Source organism: Tribolium castaneum, chromosome 4 (genome assembly GCF_031307605.1).
Source record: "Tribolium castaneum strain GA2 chromosome 4, icTriCast1.1, whole genome shotgun sequence".
NCBI classification, from domain to species: Eukaryota; Metazoa; Arthropoda; class Insecta; order Coleoptera; family Tenebrionidae; genus Tribolium; species Tribolium castaneum.
This window is the reverse complement of record NC_087397.1, coordinates 5862641-5887903: the sequence shown is the minus strand read 5'-3', so window position 1 is coordinate 5887903 and position 25263 is coordinate 5862641. Positions and strand designations below refer to the sequence as shown.

Sequence of the window (25263 nt, the reverse complement as noted above, 5' to 3'; positions counted from 1 at the left end):
GTTAATGTTCAGGATACAATACGAGACAACAGGTGCGTTTAGACACAAACAGATTTATAGTCCACCATGATGATAGATACAGGAATGTGATTCGAATCCGCCTACTTTACAATACACGGACGCCTATATATTTCAGTGTCGAGTTCTTCATTTCAGTTTTTGTTCCGACACTGGATCGTCCAATAAAATTTTCTCTAATTAACGACGTCATAAAATTTCATTGCGAGCGACCGTGCAAAAAGTGAATTTGCGACTGTCGATGCGAAATAACACACAATGTTTTGCCAGAATCCGACTGTGCGCTAGTACAACCAACCTTCTAAAAGGAATATTAAAATTTCATTCGGCGGTAAATGAGTCATGAGGGGGCCGAGATAGGGGAAATCGTTTCCTTTACCTGGCAAGCAGTTACATAATATTTCAAAAGCTCAGACGGGAGAATATTAAATGTCGTAAATAAGTTTACGTCGGTTTAAATTATAAATCGACGTTTCACAAGCGAACTCGTGAATATTTAACAGTTTTCAAACGATATTACTGCGCGATTTGGCGACGGAACGAAAGACGACGGGATGAGCAATGAAAGCCACCGAATTAAATCATTAAATTTAACTAGCGCTCGCCTGAGGCTTTGTCTGTATTGTGTCATTGTCAACTGTGAGCAATGCTCACCCCCATCCAGTCATAACGCCATGATTTATGGCCCCAAGCCATACCCGATAAATGCTTCAAACCTTGTCTCAATTAGCTCAACGGCCGAAATTAATTCTTGAAAAAATTCATCCAGTCAAAAAAATTTTTTTTGGAAGACTACAAAAAAATTGTAATTTCAAATAAGTCAAAACCGCTGGAAAAGGGACTTGGCTGTAGATTTTCCCAAAGAAAGTGGCGGAAAAGCGAGCTTTAAAAAAGCCCCTCGCCAAAGAAATAAGAGACAGAAGCGCTACTGGTGAGGCGAGTGTTGGGACCAGTTCTCGCGGCCAAGGCGAGAGTCTCTCGAAGAATTCACGACAGACTCACCGCCGGTCTTCCCTTATTCGGTTAAACGTCTCCTATAAATAAGAGTCGTACAAGCCGGTTTTATTTTCTCCTTTTTGTTCGCATTCGAGACCGAGCACCTCTCCAGATATTATGAAGCTGATATGTCAGACTGCACGATGTGTAATTAATTCAGAGAAATGAATGTGCACATGCAACCAACATCTTTTTGCGATGATGCTGTGATGCGAACACTTGACATTTTTTCCAACAAAAACGGAAATTCCAAAGGCGATCATTTTCGTCATTTTTAGATCATCCGGCTGAATGTCAACGAAATGCCAAGCGATTTTTCTAACGCAAATGTCACGATGTATAATTGGTTGCATATAAATCGTTAACTTATAATCATAAAAAATTTAAATGGGTTAATAAGCAGCCATTAACGTGATTGTTGATTGTGAGGCTCGTTTCCTGGCATCTGATCTATGATTATTGTATTGCACTATTGGCACACATGACCTCATCTATCGTAGATGTTCGATATGAGTCACTCTTATCTACCTGTGCCCATCTATGCTAATCGTAGTTTATGCGTCCACTTTTCTAACGCACGGTTCGTGTCGTTATTGATCGGACGTGAGGGTACATTTTGTGTTATTACCTTCTTAGCCAGTTGAAACCTACTATTTATTGCCTGCCAGTTACCTTGCAAACGCAGCTAGACAACTCACACAATAGTAGGTACTAGACCTCGGTGATGAGGTCGAAGTCAATCAAAACAAGTTTATTTTTCGCCGACTTTTAATAAAATTATATCGTACATCTTGAATTCTGTTACTGCTAATTATTATGTAGTCGGTTGTGTGCGTAGAAAATGTTTTATTCATGGTCTCATCGAGCTAGTTTGTCCACTTTCGCCCATCAAAATTACTGACCATTCGGTGCCTTTTTAAATAGTCCACCCTCCTTTACCTACCGGTTTATTGGAACATGATCTTGAATAAGTTGATTCAATTCGTATCACGTGTTCACCGCAGCTTCCATCACGTCGTTTATTCAACGGTCAACCTATATCAAATTTAGCAACGGGGGTCGCCTGTGACAATTCTTCGTCAAATATCCACTTGTCTGATTTCTGGCGACTTAATATTTTGTTTTTGTAAAATCACAAACCGCTCTCTTTCGTTTACGATGGGTGCAACCGCCAACTCCACTTTTAGCGCCCTAACTCGAGCAATAAAATTTCAGAAGGACTTTTTGCGGCTTTGAATGGCCTACAATATAAATTCGGATGATTTACATCAACCAGAAACCCCTATAAAGCTGCAAAAAAAAACAAAAAGGGTGCTACCGTATCCCAGCAAAAAAACAAAACCCCAATTCACTTCCTGACAAAAAGGATGATTTGGTTAACCAGATCCCACTCTCACCTAAAATTTCAACAAAAATATCAATTGAGTGATTCTTTTAAAATTCGATATCAGATCGGACAAGAAGTGAAAATAAATCTCCTGAAACAATAACCTTCTCGCTCCCCCCGTATTACATTATGCAGCAATTTCTGTTCACCCAATACATCAAATCTCCCTCGCACTTCCTTCCTTGGCGTGGTACATTACCCTCTCACCTTTTTATCGCCTTTTCTTTTTTCCTCTAATGAATACATTAAATCGAGAATTGGGGAAAAATTCGTGACGAGTCCACTCGACACGCACCTTTGTTCCCTCCCTTTCGTTCGACGTCAAAATTCTTACAGTTTTTCCGGCGAAAATAACGCAATCCCCCAATCGATAAAATAACCCGTCCCTAATTGATGTCCCTTTCCTGCCGAATGGAATGAAAATGTACGTCCTATAGTCGACGACGTCGTCGTCGGTCCGAAGGTAATGACGTTAAGGCCTTCGGAATTAAATTCCGACCCGCATAATCCGGCCGGAACTTCGGCGACACTTCCGACTTGCCAATCACCCACGACGCGATGAAAGCGGAGTAATTAGGCGATTAGTTTTGGCCGAAACGCCAAATCCTCAATGGATTTTTTCGACAAAAGGTGACTTAACAGCCAAATAAAATAATCACACTGTATAACATACAATGTGACCTAATAACGCAAAGCCGCAAAACAGATGCCCGACTTTTACGGCACTCTCGGTCGTTCGTCAAAGATAATAAAAGACAGGTCGATATTCGGCAGGCAGACGGACCCTCGACTTCCTTTCAAAAGCATTGTTATGCTCATAATTACTTTGTACACAGGATAATGGGGTGCTGTAAATTTCGTTCGGATTTGTGAAACTGACTTCGGAACGGATGACGGATTTATGGCCGGCCATGGGACAAAAGAGTGGGTAGAAGAAAGAAAGAAAAGATTACCGAAATCGAGGACACAGACGTGGGGCGGAAACACGCAAAAAACGACCATCCTAGAAGCTTTTTTACAAATGACAGGCGAAAAAATGATTAATCTGTGCTCGAGCTGCTACTTTCATTTAACGTCTTTTATTAAAGAAAAATTCATAATCGACGGATTTTTAATTATTTTTAATTGGACGAGGGTGACTTTACTTCACCCTCGAGCGAAATTAAATCTTCATAAACGAGCAGTAAAAATAATTTACGATCGCGTCTATGGTACACTTTTCAAGTTGTTTGTCTCGTAAATGTCACTTTTAAATAAAATCAAAACAAAATTATTTTTTCCTTGATCAAGCCTCCGTGAAACAATCAAATAATATGACATTTTAAAAACAAAGAAAAGCCGCTCATGGTCAACCATCGCCAATTTAAAAAATCGTCATTGCCAGTCAATAAACGTGTTTTTTTGACACCTCGTATATTCAACTCGCAACAAAACATGTAAATCGATCAGTAACTTGCCCGTCATGGCCAACTAGAACATTATTTTTTGATATTTGATGACGATGACAGCCAACCCGTATTCGTCATTTACATTCACCATTTATTAAGAATCAATCAAATCAATTTGTATTTTCAGTCGGCAACACTTGATATTATTTATTGTAAAATAATATAGGAGTCAAAGGTGTGTCCTAAATTTTTGATTGTATGCTATTTTCATTCTAGTAACGTCAAAGCACATGAATAAAATAATGCTTAATCCGTATTTAGTCGCGTAATGAATACTCTGCAGCTAATTATAAGTAAAAGTAGCGCACATGACCTTGTAACGCTATCAAATTGAGACGAATCAGCATAAAAACGACAAGACTATTTAAAAATTAATTTATCTGTTCGTACAAGGAAATAACAAGATTATGTAATTTAAAATTTATGACTTAAAACAATTTGAGTAAATAATTATTATCTCGTGATTGTTATGCACACAGCTAATAAGACAATTACTGTTATATCCCGAAGTGAAAGTCGAGACTTAAAGAGATGAAAGAGTAATAAAACAAATTAGAAAGCTTCCAACTGTAAAAGACATTCGAATTCATTTTTAAAAGTGATGACCAATCGATGTCACAAATTTTCTTCACAAAAGAATTACGAAAAATAACCACAAGAACAAACAAATCGTCTTGTGCAAAAGGTTATCGCTTCTCAGACAAATTTTTTGGTCGATTTGGCCGAAGCGGACGGTAACAACACTAATTATCTGTTTCTTCACTCAGTTTATTTCCGATTTGTGAACGGTTGTTTAAATGGTAAGTCAGTCATTTGACACAATTCACTCTCAAATTTGCGGAATACAGTTTCATAAGGTAGTGCGACAAAAAGACACAAAGAACATTAGAAAATTCCAAATATGTATTTGGTTTTTAATCACCAAGTAACCAGTAATGTAACCTACCATCCGGCAAATGAGGTCAGATGTTTATCAATTTTTGTAATATATTATTATAATTTATTAATTATTATAAAGTCGAGTTGTATAGAAAATCAATCATCCATAGTCCTGATTTAAACCCCAAACAGCAATTCCTGTATCATAGCAGGATTTAAAACGATAAATTTTTTATACAACTCAGCCTAAATAGGAAGATAATGGTGAACTTTATCGTAGTGTACAATACACAATTTTATTCCAGCTTCCATTATTTCGAGAGAATTACTGAGTTATTTTGACTGACAGAAATCTCAACAATGAAAAAAACGTAAAAACAGAAAAACAACAATAATTATAAACCATATTTCTCTAGACGATTAAATTCCATTTTAAACAGTGAAAGCTATTTTAAATTAGCAGTCTCAATTTTTCTAATAATTTTTTCTGAACCGTCATCTGTGTGATATTTTTTAAACTACCCCAAGTTCAGTTTCGAGTACGACAGCAGCTTTTTTTTAACATTTCTGTTCCCATGTTTTAATACCACTTTTTACTAATTTATCGAGTTGAGAATACAGTAACACAGACAATAATTAATAAATATTATTTTTTTCTTGTTTTTAATTTATTTTTGAACTACTTAATGCAATATTTAAACAGAAATCTGTGTAGTATTTTCTTGTGAAAACATTGTATTATGGAAATGAGTTCCTCGTCGGTTAACTCGGGAGCCCCCGTTCTTATGTTATTACGGGCTGGTTTATTTATCTAACACCCTGTATTTGTTTGTTTATTGTAGTGTTTGTGTTTACCTTATGTACATGATGGATCCGTTGTTGAGAATCCTCTTCCAGCCGTAGGGCACAGTGATGGAGGGCTGTTGGGCGGCGGGTAGGTTGGCGGCGGCGGTGGCGGCGACATTGGGGTGGTGGTGGACGCCGGCCCCCACAAACACGACACCGGGTCTAACACTAACACTGGGATCATACACCACCATCTCTGGTTGATTGTTCTGTACTAGCACCATCCCCTCGTCGGCCGAGCTCAAGCTGCTGCAGCTCGACTCGGCCGTCTCGCTCCGCACTGAATCACACCGCACACTCTGCGGGGGCCCCTCGGCCCCCATGACCGTCACATAGGCCGGGTCGTAGTCGCACTCCTTGGCCGGGCGCTCCTCGTATCCGTAGCCGTTGGACGAGACGAAGTAGCCCTCGGGGTAGTCGGGCCGCTTCTCGGGGTAGGGCTTCGGGGGGCCGTACTGGGGCGCATTCTGCCCCCCGACGGCGTACGCTTGGGCGAAGTTGTCGTTCGAAACGTACACTACCACATTCTGGACGCCGGGGGCGGGCGACAGCTCAGGCTTTCCTGCCATCGTGACAGCATAACGGCGCTCGCGTCGAGCCCCCTGCTAGCCCCCGCTGGAAAATTTTCACGCATTTAGGGCGAGGGAAAGTGAAACGATGGAGATCATAGCTTTACAACGGGCAATAAAATTTAAAGCCACTACTATGACAGCTGTAAATAACACCCGAACGATGGATTATTTACCTGCATCTCGTCTCTGTGTACTGAGAATAGCGACGACCAGCGATAATTACCATTACAATCTCTTAAAACATCGATTTGAGCAGGATATTCTACGTTTTAATTTCACCGTGGTTAACCCAACACCTGCTTCCAACAAATTACGTTCCATTCGGCTGAAATAATTTCAGTTTGGGCATTTTTAGCTACTACGAGTTGTAGGCGAAGACAAAACGCGGTTTTAACAACTTACAACACCTATTTTATAGGGATTTATTCGCGCTAATGTTATGCGCCGCGTAATAAAACTCGACACTGAAAATGGAAACCATCTCACACTCCCAGAAATCTTTGCGGTGAGATCCATTATGGACTCACATGCGCCTGCGTAGCTAAAACAATACTCGACCATTTAAATTTGAACAGATTTTATGGCATATTACCTCATTTTCATTGTCCATTAGGAAAAAAAACAAAATACTATAAAAATCCAGTTCTTTACAATTTCCTTGTAACAACAAGTAACAATATCTAAAACCATAATGATATCACATGATTACACCTTTACACACAGATATCAATTACTACAGTTGTAGCTTGTTTATTTTGATAATAATTATTTCATTTAATAAACTTATTTGACACTTTTTGCCAAATTGACATATAAAAAAATTATCTTTTAAGAACAATCCAATTCGATAGATGGCACTTGCACGTTTTTTGAATTATAATTTAAAAATGCCACAAACATGTGAAAACGTGGCAAAAACAAACTGTAAAATTTTTAAAATTACCATTTTTTTTGTCTTAAGCATAGGTATTGCCACTAGTTTTTATTTATTTTAAATTTCAAGTTCATTATTTTAATTAAAGATTGCTGCGACATCTAAGCATGACCTTTAAAAACAGTCACGCCGGTAAAGTAGACTTCTACGTTAGAACCAAAAAAGTCACAAACTTTACAAAAATGCATAAAACCAGTTATTTCTTTGCTATTTAGGTAAAAAAAAAAACACCCATTAAACATAAAGAAACATTTATTCAAAATATCTCGGTAAGACGCTTCAAATAAAAAAATAAATACCACGAAACTGATCAATTTTCACAATTAGAAGACCGTAAATAATTCCAACAAAAAGCCACATACATTCAGCATGAACGGAACCTTCTGCTGTCCCTATTTTATGTTTAAATAATTACAATTACTTAATAAAATTGCCTACTAAAACAATTTCGTCTATGCTATCAAGATGTCTATATCAAAGTCCCTTAATAATACTCGAAAATTAGTTAGCCGCACATTGGACCCGCTGTCCCGGACCATGCATCTCATCATCTTCGTCATAAACATTCCTATTCTGCCTCCTCCTCGAGTCCTGCTTATCCACATCAAACGGCAACAAAATGCATTCTTCCGCCTGATCCGGGATCATAATTTCAGGCCGAGGCGGTAGCGCATTCTCCAGCGCCGGAATCACCTCAGGTGGCAACTTATCCGGAAACTGTACCAAAAATTGTACGATAAGCCGTCCTTTCTCGAACGGATTCTTATACTGCGGCATTCCCTCGTTCATAATACACTTAACATCCCCGTGTTTCGTGACCTCGCCCGGAAGCGACGTGATAACCAAATCGCGGTCGTCCAAAGTCCTGATTACTTTCTGGAATCCGCAAAGCGACTCTACTAACTGCAACTCAAGGCGGATTATGAGATCCAAGCCGGATCTTCGAAAAACGGGATGTTCTTTCTCCTCAAGCACAATTATAATATCGCCAGGTTCCAGTTCTGGTTCTTGGTCCCCTTCTCCGTTAAAAACGATTTTTTGACCGTCAACCATGCCCTTGTCCACGTGGACTTCGAGAATTTTGCGTTCGCGAGTCACTTTCTTGCCTTGGCATTGCTTGCAACGGTCTTTGGGATTGATGCGTTGACCTTGGCCTCGGCAATCCGAACACATGCTCTGGATTTGTTGGATCATGCCTAGAAATTATCCTTGCTATATTCGTCTAATCAGACGGCTTTTAGTAATGACATGCAAATTTAAAACGACATGAGGTTGCAAAATTCGAATTCACGGAATTTATTAATCCATAAAACGCTACAAAGTGGGTTTGCTAATAACACTTATGCAATTACTAAACAAAACATAATCGTAAAGTTGTTTTTCCGAAGTTTCCAAATCGAAATTTTCCACATAAAAAATTAATTAAATGCATTTATTATGTTTATATGTTTTAGGAACTGATAAAAATAGTCTACAGCTTTATTTCGGGTGGTCTTGTTTACCACAGATCAATTAATCAATTTACAATTTTAAATTTTAGCCAATCACAAATAATTTTCTATAATGTATAAAGTGATTCGATCAAAAGTTGTGATAAAAGGAAAACGATGCACTAATATTTTATGGTGGACAAAACCAGATAATTACGTCGTTTGATAGTACTGTTTTATAATAACATCGCTTCCAGATTAATAGCAAACATTTTATGAACTAGATGTTACCGACTTTTTACTAATCTAATAAAAATTAAAAAAATTGCAGTTTCCCTAATAAAACGACAATCGCATTTGTAAATATATGTAAAAAACTGTATACGTGCGACTAAATCGACTAAGTATTCAACAAAAAAAGTTCTCACTAGTTCCAATCACACAAAAAAGGCACATATTCTATCTATAAATTTAAATAATCTTGTTTGTATAACCATTGCCAGGGGCTTTACTTTTATATTTTTGTCATCCAAAATAAACAAAGGAAGTGCGTAATTAGATGATTATATTTTAACAAAAATCTAAAAAAATATTAACTTGATAGTTGACGTACAAATTACAATGAACTGACTTCTATACAACTGTTATAACAGATTCTTTGTTCCGCTGTTTCATCGTCTGTTTTACTAATGCGTATAAACTCTTTTTTGTATATTATCAATACATTAAAAAATTTAAAAAATTCATATTGTAATTTCATTTTACACTTTCCTTTTTTGTCAAAATTAACACTCTTAAAATTAATCTAATTATAGGTTTCTGATGCTGCCTATTATTAGAATGAACATGTAAACAAAACGTGATGGAGCATTTAACCAAGAAAATCACAAATTTTGCCGACAAGTAAAATTTATAAACACGTCATTTATTATCATAATGACTGTACTTTAATTGTATGTCAGCACATCATTTCTTTGTTCCATGGTGGCTAACCTTCTCGCAACATTAAAATTAAAAAAAAATAAAAAACAAAAGTATTTCTTTTTATCACTCTCGGTTTGAGTGTTTGCGCTTTACCTGGCCCCAACTGCTGGATTTGCACCTGCATGCCGGAGCCCCGACACGTGGGACACGTCTCCACAGCCCCCTTCTTCCCACCCCTGCCTTCGCACTTATCACAGATGACGTTTTTCTGTAGAGCCAATTTCCGGACGGTTCCTTTGTACAACTCCTCCAGAGAAACATTAAGTTGATGAATGACATCTTTGCCTTTGCGTTCGCGGCGTCGGCCTCTGCCGCCACCAAAGCCGCCTCCGCCAAAGAACATATCGAACAAGTCCATAGGGCTGGAAAAGCCGCCCGAGACGCCGCCCTCTTTGAGGGCCTGTTCGCCCCCTTGGTCGTAAATGCGCTTCTTTTCCGGGTCGGACAGCACCTCGTACGCTTGCGAGATTTGCTTGAACTTCTCCCCTTCATTGGGGTTCTTGTCGGGGTGGTATTTAAGGGCGAGTTTTCGGTAGGCTTTCTTCAGGTCGTCCTGGGTACAGCCGGGCTTAACGCCCAGGATGTCGTAGAATTTCGTCTCTTTTACCATGGTTGTAGTCCTGGAAGAAAGGGAGATGAGGATTTTCGGGGAACAAGGGAAAACTTCAAGTTACCTCAGAAATAATCAATATTTCTGGAACGGGGATTACAACTCGTGGATTTTTTAAGTTTGCACACTGACGCAGCACAAAGCAAAGACTGGTTCTAGAGCGCGTGTTCAGGGATAAAACTCCCAGCCACGAGGTTCTGGAAAATTCGACGAAGAGAAAGGTCGAAGACGTAACGAATGACGAATTCTAGAAATTGACAGGACGCCCTCTGCAGGCCTACTCGAGCTTATTTATTCGAAAAGCGGCGCCATTTAATAGAATTTTTGATTTTAAGTCACGTATTTCACTTAAAAGGTTGTACTATTGTGCCTATTTTTACTTCTTCTTAAAGTAGACGAAGACATAAAGCGATTTCTTCTGAATAACAACAACATTTGCCAAGTTATCATAAAAACAGGATTATTTTTAGACTTGTGGAAATTCTGCGCACAAATATTAATAAAACGGAAACGCAATAACAATTTCGCTGTTACTCGTAATCAGTCAATAAAAAATTATAAAAAACATTAATGGTTTTGACTTTTTGACGTTTTCTAACCCCATTTTTTTTCTAACCTTACTTTTGACAACGATGTGATTTATTAACAAAAAAATGATTTCTGAAGACTTTATTCCCACGAAGGGTTCTCTCAAGAAAAGTACACAATCCATTGATTTTAAGTCGGTGTCTTTTGAATCGTATAAGCCCAAAAAACAGGAAAAAATTGAAATTAGTAATGAAAAGCCCCAGAATAAGAAATCTGAAGATTTCAACATAAGGAGAGCGAAACACGAAATTGTTAAATTTGGAATGTCAGGATTTGACCCGGAAAAGAAGGAAGAAGCAAAAATTCAGTTAGCAATCAAATTAGGTAAACCTTTATTATTATTGTATATGTTCCTTACAAAATATAATTTCTAGGAGCAAAGCCCAAGAAAAATAAGTACAAAAACTATAAATTATTAAAGGAAGAACGGGCGAAACTTAAGCAAGAAGAAAAAACAAAGGCTCAGTTCCAGCAGTTGGGAAAAAACGCAATTGGCAAATCCACAGCTAAAGGAAAAGGTTTTGACCGGAAGCGCAAAAAGGCAAAGGGTGGATTATTAGACGTGTATGGCAAAGTGAATTTGAAAAACGCGACGAAATAAATATTTCCACATTGAATTGTTTTTTATTCAAACCTGACGCCATTTTCTAGTGACTTTTTTTGTCAACCGGCGTTGGCGCATTGACGCTTGTGATGGCGGCTGAATAAAGCAGAAATTGCTTTAAAACTTGTGACAACAATCGCAAAAAACGCTCTTTACCGGGATTTTCGCGGTTTAATTTCAGTGCCAGTGGCTTGTTGCAATTATTCAGGTTAGCAGCTTCACAAGAGTAGCATTTGGAGCACCTGAATCGCCACAAAATGATGCCTTTAGGGGGCACAGCCCCTGTCCATTCTTCGACAAACGTTGCCCCACCGGCCCCTGCCACTAACAACTCCTTGACGCCGACGGGCGGCTCTAACAAGTCCAGCAGTAACCTAGTGCGTAATTTGAACTTGAAAGAGGCGCGGGTTAATAACTGTGTTGCAGAAACCTAACTACACGCTTAAATTCACGCTAGCGGGGCACACCAAGGCGGTGTCCTCCGTTAAATTTAGCCCAAACGGCGAATGGTTGGCTAGTTCTTGTAAGTTTCAAATTGTTAGTACTTTGTCTAACTTTGGTTTTTAGCTGCGGATAAGTTAATTAAGATATGGGGCGCTTACGACGGTAAGTTTGAGAAGACAATATCAGGGCATAAGTTAGGGATAAGTGACGTGGCGTGGTCTAGCGATAGCAGATTACTTGTATCAGCAAGTGATGATAAAACTCTTAAAATCTGGGAATTATCATCAGGGAAGTGCTTGAAGACGTTAAAGGGGCACAGCAATTACGTTTTTTGTTGTAATTTTAACCCACAATCGAATTTAATCGTGTCCGGTTCGTTTGACGAATCTGTAAGAATTTGGGATGTGAGGACTGGAAAGTGTCTAAAGACACTCCCAGCGCACTCAGACCCTGTCAGTGCGGTTCATTTCAACAGAGACGGGTCTCTCATTGTCAGCAGCAGTTACGACGGACTTTGGTAAGTCGAAACTACGCTCGTCCGAAAAGAAATAATAAATTTTTAGTCGTATTTGGGACACAGCGTCCGGGCAGTGTCTGAAGACATTAATTGATGATGATAACCCCCCTGTTTCGTTCGTTAAATTCTCGCCAAACGGCAAATACATCCTAGCAGCGACTTTAGACAACACCCTCAAACTCTGGGATTACGCCAAAGGCAAATGCTTGAAAACTTACTCAGGGCATAAAAATGAGAAATACTGTATTTTTGCAAACTTTTCCGTTACCGGGGGTAAATGGATTGTGAGCGGGTCTGAGGATAATTTGGTCTACATTTGGAATTTGCAAACGAAGGAAATTGTACAAAAATTGCAAGGACACACAGGTAAATCACGCATTGTCCTTATTTTGTGTAATTGATTTTTTCAGATGTGGTGCTATGTACGACTTGCCACCCAACTGAAAATATAATCGCTTCGGCTGCTCTCGAGCACGACAAGACCATAAAGTTATGGAAAAGTGATACTTAATCCAGCTTCTACAATGTTTTCTATGAAAAATAATTTATATTTTTTTATGAGTGGCTAACGATGTAAATTTGATTCAGATTAATGTTAGGCGGTAGGAGTAGCCACAACTAATAAACCTTTGAATTTTTCCCAGTTCCTTTATTACGCAGGGAATGATACGCGTTCCAGTTTCATCATATATTCTCATAAATAAATAACATCACATTTGATCACATGTCATTTCAAAGCAGACAATACACTAGCGTTAAGTACGTTACGTATTTACATCACAGCAAGAGTAAAACATTTACAAATTGTTACACTTCATCAGAAAACTGTGTTTGGTTCTCATGTGGCTTCTGAGGGTGTCAATGCGGCTGTAAGTGGCTGGACAGTAGGGACAGAAGGACCTTTGCGCTGTGTGCGAGTGGAAGTGGTGCCACCGATTGGTCACTTCCTTACTGCAAGCTTTACATTTCCATAAGAGCAAGTTCGAGAGGGACGGCTCAAACATTTCGTTGTAAGTGAGAATGGCGCCCCCATTTTGCTCTGCTGAAACAAATTCGGATTAAATAACACAAAACCAAGCAGTGGAACAAGACTGAAATAAAACGCGGGTTTTTATATACAATTTAATGAAACAATTATTAATAGATACAAGAATTATAATAAAAAAAACATTGGAATATAATTATACCCTGATTACATGATAATTTTGACAGAAAAAAGGGCTGGTTTGTCAACAATTATCGAAAAATCAGTATTTGATGCTTTGCTAGAAAATGAGAACTTGTATGTCTTTCATCTCTCCGCGTCAGTTCGTTGTGATTTGGCAAGTCAGTCTTGGGTGACTTCAAAACGGAAAGTTCGATCCTGAGTCACAAGTTCTCAAAGATGGACAATTACGACTATTTAGCTTATAAAATACTAACTTTACAAGTAATAAATTAGTAGATTTTTGAACGTTAATTGTGACGACTAGACAGTAAACCGAAAATATATATAAAATTCTGATTGTAGTTTACTCAGTCGCCGAGGAGGAAATCATTAACATAATATGGCAGCAAACATCACCGTTTTACACTAAATAAAAACACCCTCACACCTTTGGTAATCCTGCGATAAAAAGCTATAGCTTGTCCCTGTTTAAACACTCAAATGTTTATTCTAAACTAGTAGCTGACGATTTTTTGTTTATTTTGAAAATAAACACTACAACTAAATTATGACTAGCAAAATTAAAAGCTAATTTTGGCAAATTTCACTTTGGCTATCTTATGACTAGTTACAATTAGTACTATCGTATATAATTAAATAAAAAATTTGAAAACAATAAGACAAGTTTGTTCAATTTAGTTACGATATATACACCATATACCTCAAAATATTCTTCAAAAATTGTCAAGCTGACAACGTTACAAAATTATTTCTCAGTCACATAATTACTTATTATTTCCAAATTATTATACAATGACAAGACCATAGATAATTGTACAATTTACATTCTTTACAATATGACTACTTGTTAAAAGTTCGGGAAAAACCTATTTACAGGAGAGACTTGTGTATATTATCTCGTTGAGCGAGTCCACAAATATATTGCATGGATTTGTTGTAAACTAAAATCACGTGATGTAGGAAGACTACTAGCACCCATGTCACATGTGCTATAATTGGCTTCAAGAAACTTAGGAAGTGTGACTAGACTTGATCAAAAACATGTAATATACTTGTGTACGTCCGTAAACCTTAGGTCAAGACTACACATAAGCTGAAAATTCTTTCAATTGTTTTTGAAACTTATAATATTTTGGTCTAGTTTTTGGCATTACGTCTATTGTACTCTTTACATTTTAATATCACTTGTTTCTATCTACTGCACAACTAATTGATTCGTTATAAGCATGAGCAATAACTGTAAAAATACTCTAGTTATGTGAGTATTAATTAAACAAACTTCCAGCTCATGTATGAAGAAATTTCTATTCACCAAATATCAGCTAAGCAACCGTCGGATGTTTTGTCCTCATGTGTAGCAATAATGTATCACTGCGTGTGTACACTGCCGGACAATGCGCACATGAATACTGTCCTGGGAAGTGTACATAATAGTGATTTCGTGTATTGCTCACTATTTTTCCACACAGTACACATCGCCTTCTCTCATCCATCGATCCGACACGTTCAAATAATTGCGACACCTTGTAGCACTTAACATCTGTAACAAAAATTCAAAGTTAATTCATGTCGACTGAAAGACGATCTTTCATTACCGGTTTATAATATCCGGATTTCCAATGATGTGCTACTTCTAGCATGCTCTATACGACACGAAAAGTGTCGTAGTGCCATTACAACGTTACAAAAGCATGACACTAGATACTCGACATTAGTAGCATAGTTACGGCACAAGGGATTAAATAACGTTCGATTTTAAAACACACCATTTTTAATAAAAATTAATAAAATACAATAATAAATGCCTTAATGAATGCATATCAATCTTAAATAATGTTTTACATCACTTAAACACTAATGAATTTTAAGTAACACTCAACGGTGGCGAAAATGATATTAAGCAAGATATTTGATCATTGAGCATATTAGACAATTTTTGTAAAGAAAATGCGAATTGTTCTTTTAGAGCCGATTAGGGCCGTACAATATATATTTATAAAATGATTTTTCTCCGAAACCGCAACCTTATTAACTCGATTTTTTACAATTAATTATAAAAATAACTCGTTGCAAGAATTGTAATTCTAAAATCAACAATAACAAAATTATTTTTATGAAACCACAATATACAATAACGCCTTTTACAAACTGTACATGATTCTCTTTTTTTCTAAATTCAAGGATAGTACAACAACAAAACAGTTACAACTAAATATTGCACATTTCATATTTTATTTCAAATAGTACAAGGTTGTTAGCACCAAACCTATATTATCACAATCATTCTAGTTGCTCACCCAACTTTTTTATCTTAATGCCAATATATCATAGAAATCTTTAGTATATAGTATATTATTATAAAAACTAACAACAAATGTTCCGCTTTTTTAAAGAATTAAAAAAACATGCTCTTACCTAAGTTAATGCACTAGGTTTATATCATAAAATAAACATTTGTGAATATATTATAAGCAAATCTTCTTAAAAAAAAACAAATACCCTTATTAAACACCACACCTGTAACACCAAATTGAACCAACTTATTATAACTAAGGTACCATATCACGAAATTCAATAGAAATGATCCATTCCTGTAAAAATTACGGACAGAAGTTTTTGAGTTTTTCGTCTACAGATCATTAAATAATTTGTTCCACAAACAAATAATCCTAAAATTAGTTAATATTTTACTTACATAATTAACTATTCAAAGGCCGCCAATACCTTACAATAGGTACAAAATTTAAAAAAGAGATTCTCTACATTAAATGTAAAAGTTGAGAATATGAGGTAATATCAAAGTTATTTAATAAAATTGCACTTAAATTATACAACTAGTTAGTTTGGCAATATTTAAATAAGATAAATAAAGTTTTAATACAAAAAAGATTTGACTTGTAATCGCTCTACATTGAAAATCCTAAAATGCAAACCCATTTTAAACGGACGGGCATAAGCTATTATAATATCGTGAGTCTCTTTTTTTATTCGTTTTATCATTTTTAAATTAAGTTATACATATACAGGGGATCGCCGGGTACTTAATGCCACTATAAATAGAAAATTTTAAAACGATTGCACAAAGTTTCTAAAATTTTTTCAATCCATGTTCCATACAAAACTAAGCTACCGTAACAATTGTGAGTATAAGTGGGCAATTTTGATTCCTAAGTACAGTAGGTCAGCCTTGCTTGGAACCCTGTATATTACATCATATATAACATCACAGATATCTTTACAATCTTAGGTCGTAATATTTTGCAGGATGACATCATTTAGATGCAAACACATTTTAAATTGCCGGAAGTACGGATTGTTTTTGTGACCTACGAGACTAGAAGTTACTGGTCGAAAGTAAAGGTTCAAACGGTGACAGGTTTTAAAATATGCTTGCACGAAAATGGTACAAAAATGTTAAAAAGACTATCTATATACTAGACTAAAATCATTTCAAATTGTCCGACAGAAACGTTGGCAACACTGACAAGTTCAACGAAACATTTAACTTTGGAGGTGATCAAGCGCTTTGATCGAGGGTGGGCATTTTGAAATGGATTTTAGCATGAATAGTTTGAATATAGTACCGTTATTTCTCTCCTACATTGCATTTAATAATACCTTGCCGAGATTTCAGTCGTAGCTCGAATTAATAAGAAATGAAACACTAGAAATACATGGTCCAAGGAAATTATCCTGTGCAATAATTTAAGTCTTTAGTATTGTAGATAGGGGGCAATTCGGTGACTGCCCGTTTTTTTCTCAATGCATTTGTTTTAATAAGGTACTTGAATTAGCTAGAATAGAACGTTGGTGGCTAGGATGAGGCCAAGGCCCTGTAGTACAACAGATAATAGTAGAGCCAAAATCAATCGGCCGTCGTGTCATTGGTAATCGTGGGTGCTTCGAACTTCCTGGTGTCGGGATTGTAGCGCGGATGTTTGAATTTGCAATGAGTGCGCAGATTGTCGCTGCGTGTATACGTGGCTCGACACAGGGGACACTCGAACCTGCCCGGGAAGTGCACATGATAGTGGTTGCGTATGTGCGTCACTATTTTCCCACACAATTTGCACCGGTGCAGGTTGCAGCCACCTGGCAGCTTGTCAAACGTTAGCCGCATGTGCCAGGTTTTTGAACCTGCAAACGAAAACAGTAGTTTAACGGCAATTCGTTAATGCTAATAGTGTGTTAATATTAATTGTGACAGCAGAATAGTGACAATGGTGCACCCCAGAGCAAGTGAAGCTTTTCAGTACCAGATGACGTGCACGAGGAAAACACCAACAATCAGTGTGGTGACACGCTCCGGTACTGAAAATCTATAATGAAGCTGCCGAGCCATTTTAGTTATTTGAGATTATTTGCGGAAATTCAGAAATTGAATACATGCATAGTGAAGAGACTAATTAAATTAAAATAAAGTACGACAGAGGTGGTTCAGAACCTGCACCAATGAAAACACCAACGAGAGATTTTTATTTACATGTTTATTTTAATCTAACACTAACCATATGTACAGAGATTTTATCATACAAAAAAAAACAACACGATAATTCAATTTCGAATAATAGCAGCTTCCCAGTTCAACCTTTTTTCTAACAAACTCTAATCAAATTACGAGTTTCATACACAACCTTATCAGTTGGAAAATTTTCCACGGATCTCAGTTTGCCTGCAGTTTTTTCTTAATGTTTAACGACAATCAAAATAAAACAACCATTGCGTGGCTAATTACACAATTTAGAAAAAGTTCAAACAGCGCTAAAAATATACTGAGCAACATTAGAAACGCAAAACGGTGAAATGATGATTTGTTTTCTTGCCTCATCAGTCGACCAAAAAGATTCCACTTGCATTTTAGTGCCACCCAGTATATTTTTTATAAACAGTACAAAGTTTCGATTTAAGCCTGACATGCAGAGCTCACGTAAATATTCACGTCGTTGATTATGAAAAAATGTGCGAAATATTTTAACAACGGTGAGCGATAATATGATATTTTTTGATGGATCAGATTGAATTTTGAACTATGGATAAAATACTGAGAGCTAAAAATGAAACTGATGCATCGTGTACAGTAAAAAAATAGCTCTCGGGAGAAATAAGTTGACGTAATAGTGCACGTAGCAGCTCTTTCAGAATCAACGACGAAATGGATCTTGAATTACCTTATTCACTACAAACATTTGAGCTGTGTGTAGTAGTGTCGGTGAAAAAATTATAAAAAAATTCTCGCGCATTGACTTTCTTTCGTAAGTAAATAAAATGTTTATTAGGAAATAACATATTCCAGTCGTCGAACGTCTTTGTTCTTTATGCAAATCTTGTTGAATTAAAAAAAAACGCATCTTCATAGTTCTCAACAGAATTATGCAACAAATTCACCTGATTGTTTTACACTCATCGGACGTCAGCACGCTTGCCATGTTTCTTTAATTTCGAAATTTTACAGTTTCTCTCTACCACATGTATCTCCTACTTTCATCTAACTGTAAGCTGAATGATTCGCACATCTGTGCATCTAATTACGCTCCATAAAAATTAAATTTTATTATTCAAAGAGAGAAAATAATTGCAAACAAATCAAGCATAATCTCTTCTTTATTACGATTACATAAAGTAACGTTTACAATAATTACTGTTTGATTAGATATCATTAAATACATCACTGCGTCTTGTATAAAAAAGCAAATTATAACATAAGTAAAAAAGGTAACTTGAATATAAGTAAAACGATACATAAATCACAAATTGTATACAATTATAAAGAGTCGCTTCGAATACTGTTAAACCTAGAACTGTTCAAATCTACCACCAAACAAGGAATTTGGCGTTAGATTTGCCCCCTCACAGCCAAAACCTCGCTCATCGAAAACTCTCACGAATACATATTATCTCCCAATGTTTCGAAAAGCACCAACGGTCGTCCGTGTTTGAGCCGAATGTGCGCTTTCATATTGTCTTTCCTCGTGAAAGACTGCTGACACAACGGACATCGATTCGATTGCGGCCGATGTATCGACGAGTGATGCCATCGATTGCTCACAGTTTTACCACAAATTTTACACGTGTATAGACTAGGCGAATCCGATATCTTGTCAAACATCTCGCAATAATCGGATGCGGGCGCGCGTGTTTCAACGACCATCGTCGGAATTTGCGACTCTTGCGGGTAGAAAGATGAAGGATGGTAGGCCTGTCCCTGTTCCTGCCACGCTGCTGGAACAGAGAGAGGACCCATCATCACCATCTACCATAAAAATGAAGCAAAACAAAGAGATTTTTGTGGTGTGATCTGGCAAGCGGAGATTCTAAGCGCGAAGCGGTTAGTTAGTTTATAGTGTCTACACGCAACGCCGCCAAAAATGGACGTTTTCTTAAGTTAAATCTCGCAATACCTGGCTGTGATGGCACTGGACACCAAGATCGAACAAAACTCGAATTTCGTGCTTAAAGAAATGATAAAATTTATACTTACTTATACAAACGTTTGAAAAAAATTAATACAATAGAAAATGATCATGAACACTTCACTTTGTACCGAATCGCACGTAAAGTCGCGTAAAATTGATTCGATTTGTGTTATTTCAAGTGTAATAAAAGAATAAAAGCGGTAAATATGTACAAAAAGCGGAAAATGTTAATACCCATTAAACAAAAGAAGACCATGCGACATGAAATCAATTTCCAAGTGATTCTTGTCTAATTGGCTTGAAAATTGATTACTTTTTCATATATAAAAAAGCTAAAGCATGCTATTATTGTTTCTACACAACTTACCATCTATAGTGTCTGTTGCTTCCGGTGGTGGTATGGGTGGAGTACCATCTGATTCGGTTTGATCTGATAACGAATGGGGGCCCAATAATTTAATATCTTCCGGGTGTACACTTACACTTCCGCCCTAACAAAAAGAAATGCATTTATTTCCCACGAATTCAACAAAACTTTCATCGAAAGATAAATGAAACGACAAACAATGTTAAAACAATTTATTCTTCAATAGTACATTTGTTAGTTTCTACAAATTACACTAGCCTTCCGCATCACAAATTATCACAACCATCCTGGGCCTGAACTCAACTTTTTCGACTTTTTTCTCTTACAAAAAAATAAATTTCTCGACCATCTGCACAGCCACAAAAACGAACAAACAAACCCAAGGCCATTTTACTGAGTCAAACGTCTCCGATTTTCCCAATCGACTTCTTTAGCGACACACAATCTATGCGCTTTGCACTTGTCGTGATGATTGACGATTTCCAATCGAAAATTGGTACTCCCTTCCGCAAAACTCGTCCGTATTTCCGGTATCTCAGCGCTCCATTTTCGACAAAATTTGCAGTACATGAGATTTTCATGTTCGTCGTATTGCAACCAATAGTACGATTCCATCCACGTGCTCCTGAACCGGCTTCCTTTCCTGCCGACGTTCGATTTTTTTTGCGACGCTATCGTCTGAATCACCGAACACTGCTGACTGGTCGATGTGAAATTGTGTTTATTTTGAATCGTTGATGGTAATACTTCGAGGACCACGTCTCTCCCCCACGTGTTCGTCTGTTAACAAAGAAGGAAAGGATATGTGTGAATGACTGAAAAGTTCATAGCTTTCTTTGTAAGCACACCAAGTGGAAACTTCAAAAGCACTCGGTGTAATTACCGGGAAGCGTATGAGTTTTTAAATTGGCAGTTTGAGAGTAATCCCTTCCTTCTTTCACAGAGGAGAATCTTAACACTGTGGCACTAACACACACTCCCGAACCTGCATTAACACATATCCCATCGCCAAGGAATGATTAGTGCTTCAGGACAGTACAATCCAAAACAATGATGAAAAATAGACCGATTTATTTTTGTCAGTTCAATTTAATTTTTCCTCAGTACTTACACGCAATACAAAAATGATAATACGTTCTGTATTTCCGTATAAACGGCGAAATATGTCGCTAGGGTTCAGAGTATCACAATTTTTTTCAAACAGGGTCTGCAATAACTATGACGACTTTGACCCCAAAAATTGCTAATGTTACGAATTTGTAGATTTGTGGCTTCTTAACTTAATAAATAAATAAATAAAATAAAAATAATACATGACGGCTTCGGTTAACAATACAGAATTTTATTTTAAATGCTACAACTGGAATACCAAAAATTCCAGATCACCACAGTTAGGACTAAATAATTTCAAATTAAATTGTGATTTAAATTAATTGCGAATTAAAATTTAATTGTATTTGAATTTCCCGTAAACAGAATTTAGCCATTGATTAAAATGCAAAATATCTTTAGAAAGATTTCGTTAACAAATATGTATAAATCAAGCGAATAGTACTTTTATTAGCCCATAATTGCGATTCAGTTTTTTCCGAACCAGACACGTGCAGTCAAGGCCAAACAGTTACACAATTTCTGCCCTTCATAGAAGGAACGGCAAGAATTTGTTGTATGAAAATGTGTTTATAAAAATTGATTAGACGCAATTATCAATTCTAACACTTTACATAATTCGTATATTATGAAATGTTATCTAGACACAAATAACAACAATCAGAAAATCATTATCGTCTGTTTATTATCGAAAAAAGCGGTAAGTTTTTCAAAAAAAGGTCGTGCTACGTCAGATGTAACCAACTGAAGTAATGAAAATTCCTATTATGTCACTGTTATAATCTAACAGTACAATGGAACAGATTTGCGATACTTACTGTTTGTAAAGCTTCAGACATTGTATGAAACGAATCGACGTGTGGGCTTGAGTCGTGCCCCGGTTCTTGTTTAATATGCGGCGAAGACATCCTCATGTCTTCAGCGCTCATATTTTCTCTATCGGCCGGCGAAATAGGGTTTAACTTTGGCAGCGTCGGACTTGCTTTATAGTTGCTTTGAGATGATGCCTAAAATTCGTCGTTTTTGAAAATCTTTCTGTGGCTGTCGCTTGGTGGGGACAGTGGGTTACCTGAGAGTCATTATATCGTTCTGAAATTGAGTTTGACGTCATATTATCACAGTTTGAAGACGATTTCCGTTTTCGTTTCTCAATCGGCGGCGAGTCCCTCTCGATCCGTTCCTTCTCCCTTCTTGGCACTTCAGCTACGTCGTCGTTTTTACTACTTAACGAATTATTATCGGTCAAGCCCCTAATCTGCAAGGCCTCGGCCGTTTTTAGGAACATCGGTAGGAGGTTCTGTGAGACGTTCACTTCACCTTTATACATGAAATCCAGCAGCGCTTTCATTTCGTTGTAATTGACATCTTTGAGGAAAACGATCGGATGGGGGTGAGCATTCTGGATGAATATCGTCTCGAAATAGGGGCTGCACGCCGACAGGATGGTCTGGTGCGCCTTGAAGGTCTCCCCGTCGCAGGCCAGCGTCACATCGCAGAGGGCCTCCCGCCGCAGGAGGCTGCTCAGCACGTCGGTGAGGTTCGTGGGGTGGTTGTTCCAACGCAGGCAGAACTGTTGATCCATTTTAAGTGCCTGCACACACAAATTCCTTAGCTCAGCGCACGACCACAGCCCCCATAAACAAGCGAATTCCGACCGAGAACCACGTTCGTCACCATTACCGCCATTGTGAATTTTATTGGCCTTTTGGTCGGGAAATTGGGGCCGCGAGCGGGGCACCCAGCGCGCGATTTGCGATTTTGGGCCGATTGGCACGCGATTCACACGATTTGGGGCTGCTTAAGGGGGGAAACTTACCTTTTTGCCCAGTTTCTGTCATTACAACGCCACCCAATTTTCTACCTCCTGCACTGCCATGCAAACTGTCTGATACTGTTATATTTGTTTTGATGTCAGTTGGATGAAAAACTGGCGAGGGGAATATTTATTTTATGACCGGCCAAGGGGTTATTACTGGGTTATTGGCATTTGTGGGGCGGAAAATGGCCGATTTGACTATTTTTGATTATCATTGGCTTAAAAATGAACGACCAGAGCGCGTAATTATTCATCTCGGCAACAGCCACGTAATAGGCGACACGGGCGATTTGTTGGTTGCCGACTCCACAGGCGAAAGTCTAATTAGACTTTTGTTCAAATAAGACTTTTTCCAATTCATTACAGGAATTATGTAATTTTATCACTTTAGTGCCTTACCTACTTTACTCAAAAACAAGGTCAGATATGGAATATAAATATTGGGCGGACTTGTACTTAAACACTTGATTAAGTTGTTTTTTGTAATGTGAAATAATAAAAAAAATTTTTAAAATTATTAAAAACAAAAAAAAATCGATTATAAATTCTAAAAAACACCATACAAATAATTACACTTTATTTTTCATAGTAAATTAGTGTGTAAATAATAAATTAACCCACTTATATTAAAAAAAATAATCAGTTGTTATCCACGTAATTTTATAGAATTAATACTAATTTTCGCACTTCAGAATTGTTGGAAAATTACAAAATCACAGTCTTGCTAAAATGTTATCATGAAATATTAAATTATTATTTAAAAGATAAAACACTAATTTTTCAGTTTTTAAAACCTTTAGAATAATTGTTCTTTTAAATCAGTCAGATAATACCTGTAATAGCTGATAATACATAAAATAAAAATTAGGTTTAAAATAGAATAACTCAAAAAATGGGATTATTTAGGCAAAATAAAAAAATATATTTAAAAATTTAAATTATAATTTATCTTAGTTTTGAAGCATTTGCGTATATTTAGAACAACACAAATTACTTTTTTTACTATATATTTAAGGTAGAATTTATCAAACGTTTGAATTTACATTGGGTTTTTGATTAGATGCTATTTAGAAAAAAAATATTGCTTGCTTTTATTTTAATGATAAATAACAATTCAAAACTAGGTTTTTTAAATTAAATCACTAGAAAAAATGGGATCCTTGGGGAAAATAATAAAACCAATAACATTTTTATTATTTATTTGTCCAGAACGAATAACAAATTTATTTTCTTTAAATTTTTCATTTAATGATAAGACTTGCGTCTTCTTCATTGCTTCGACTTTACAGTCAAATTTTTTGTAAAAATGAAATATTTTAATAACAACATAAATTCCTGAAGACTATTTTATCTTCTTCATGAACACATGCAATGCAGCAAAAAAATTCAAAATTGAAAAGGCATGCATCAATATTATTGCTTTTTATTACTTTTGAATAAAATTACCACTTCATGCATTACACAAATATTTTGAGTAGAAAATCATGCAATTTTCTTTATGTCTTCTCGACGTCCATCGAACATCCCCGGCTGGATTTTACCTTATATCCGCCGAATTGCTCATTTACCTTGAACTTGATTTTCGCTGCCTTTAACCTGTTGCGCTCTGCTCGAAATTTAGCAAGAAAAAATCTAATAAATTGAAATAAAATCGCAACTAAGCTCAAATCACTGCGCCCAAATTGCTCAAAGCCCTAACTGCAAAGCTTCAGTTTATTGCCGGTGGTCCGAATAATTGTAGTTTTCTCGAACTCAGTCACCACACAACTAATCCAATTATTTTGTAAGTTAGATTATGTCATCCCCGAGAGCTTTAGAGCATGTGCAATGATGTACCGTACATTTTGCATTTAGTGCGTGCAACTGTAGATGCACTGCCCCTTTTCATTTGCTGCGAACGCCTTCACCCCCGATGGGCCGAAAAACCGCAATTTATGGAGCTGGCGACGAATGGGATGCTTCCAATTTACAATGGTTGTTCCCGCATTATTATTTACACCGGAAATTTTCATATAACTAGTTAATGAAATCAATTGATTGGCCCGACGAAGTTGTGCAAGCGAGACACTCTAGCTGTAAATTTAATTGTTATTAGCGAAATCGACCAACTATTTGCATTTTACAACCCTTTT

The 25263-nt window shown here is 36.9% G+C and overlaps 4 protein-coding genes across 15 annotated transcripts in view; 1 reads left to right on the top strand and 3 right to left on the bottom strand.

Annotated features, from left to right (window-relative positions):
• The window catches only part of sba (six-banded), a 30017-nt gene extending 23347 nt beyond the window's left edge, over positions 1–6670 (bottom strand). For 3 of the 5 annotated variants that reach the window (XR_010333924.1, XM_008202830.3, XM_008202831.3), the window contains exons 1-2: positions 6320–6670; positions 5584–6189 (exon numbers count right to left, since the gene is read on the bottom strand). Coding sequence is in view for 4 of the 5 variants with exons in the window: in XM_008202830.3 (XP_008201052.1) it covers positions 5584–6143 (560 nt within the window). In the remaining variant the exon portion in view is untranslated. The remainder of the gene's footprint in view (positions 1–5583; positions 6190–6319) is intronic. The other 2 variants (XM_015985198.2, XM_966293.4) reach the window with 2 other exon arrangements.
• A 644-nt stretch (positions 6671–7314) lies between these two features.
• Droj2 (DnaJ-like-2) lies at positions 7315–10372 on the bottom strand. The gene is made up of 3 exons (XM_966353.5): positions 10169–10372; positions 9588–10114; positions 7315–8276 (listed from the first exon to the last, which is right to left on the bottom strand). The coding sequence occupies exons 2-3, from the start codon at positions 10102–10104 to the stop codon at positions 7582–7584; spliced, it is 1212 nt and encodes a 403-aa protein (XP_971446.1). The 5' UTR covers positions 10105–10114; positions 10169–10372; the 3' UTR covers positions 7315–7581.
• Positions 10373–11355: 983 nt separating this feature from the next.
• wds (will die slowly) lies at positions 11356–12896 on the top strand. Its single transcript, XM_966471.5, has 5 exons — positions 11356–11673; positions 11723–11819; positions 11864–12257; positions 12304–12623; positions 12668–12896. Exons 1-5 carry the CDS (start codon positions 11554–11556, stop codon positions 12766–12768), a joined length of 1032 nt encoding a protein of 343 aa, XP_971564.1. The 5' UTR covers positions 11356–11553; the 3' UTR covers positions 12769–12896.
• Positions 12897–12930: 34 nt separating this feature from the next.
• fru (fruitless) lies at positions 12931–23398 on the bottom strand. 8 transcript variants are annotated; one of them, XM_008202774.3, is made up of 5 exons: positions 23132–23395; positions 22385–22906; positions 22134–22322; positions 20206–20329; positions 12931–13299 (listed from the first exon to the last, which is right to left on the bottom strand). In XM_008202774.3, the coding sequence occupies exons 2-5, from the start codon at positions 22895–22897 to the stop codon at positions 13055–13057; spliced, it is 1071 nt and encodes a 356-aa protein (XP_008200996.1). In that variant the 5' UTR covers positions 22898–22906; positions 23132–23395; the 3' UTR covers positions 12931–13054.
• Between the last annotated feature and the right edge of the window lie 1865 nt (positions 23399–25263).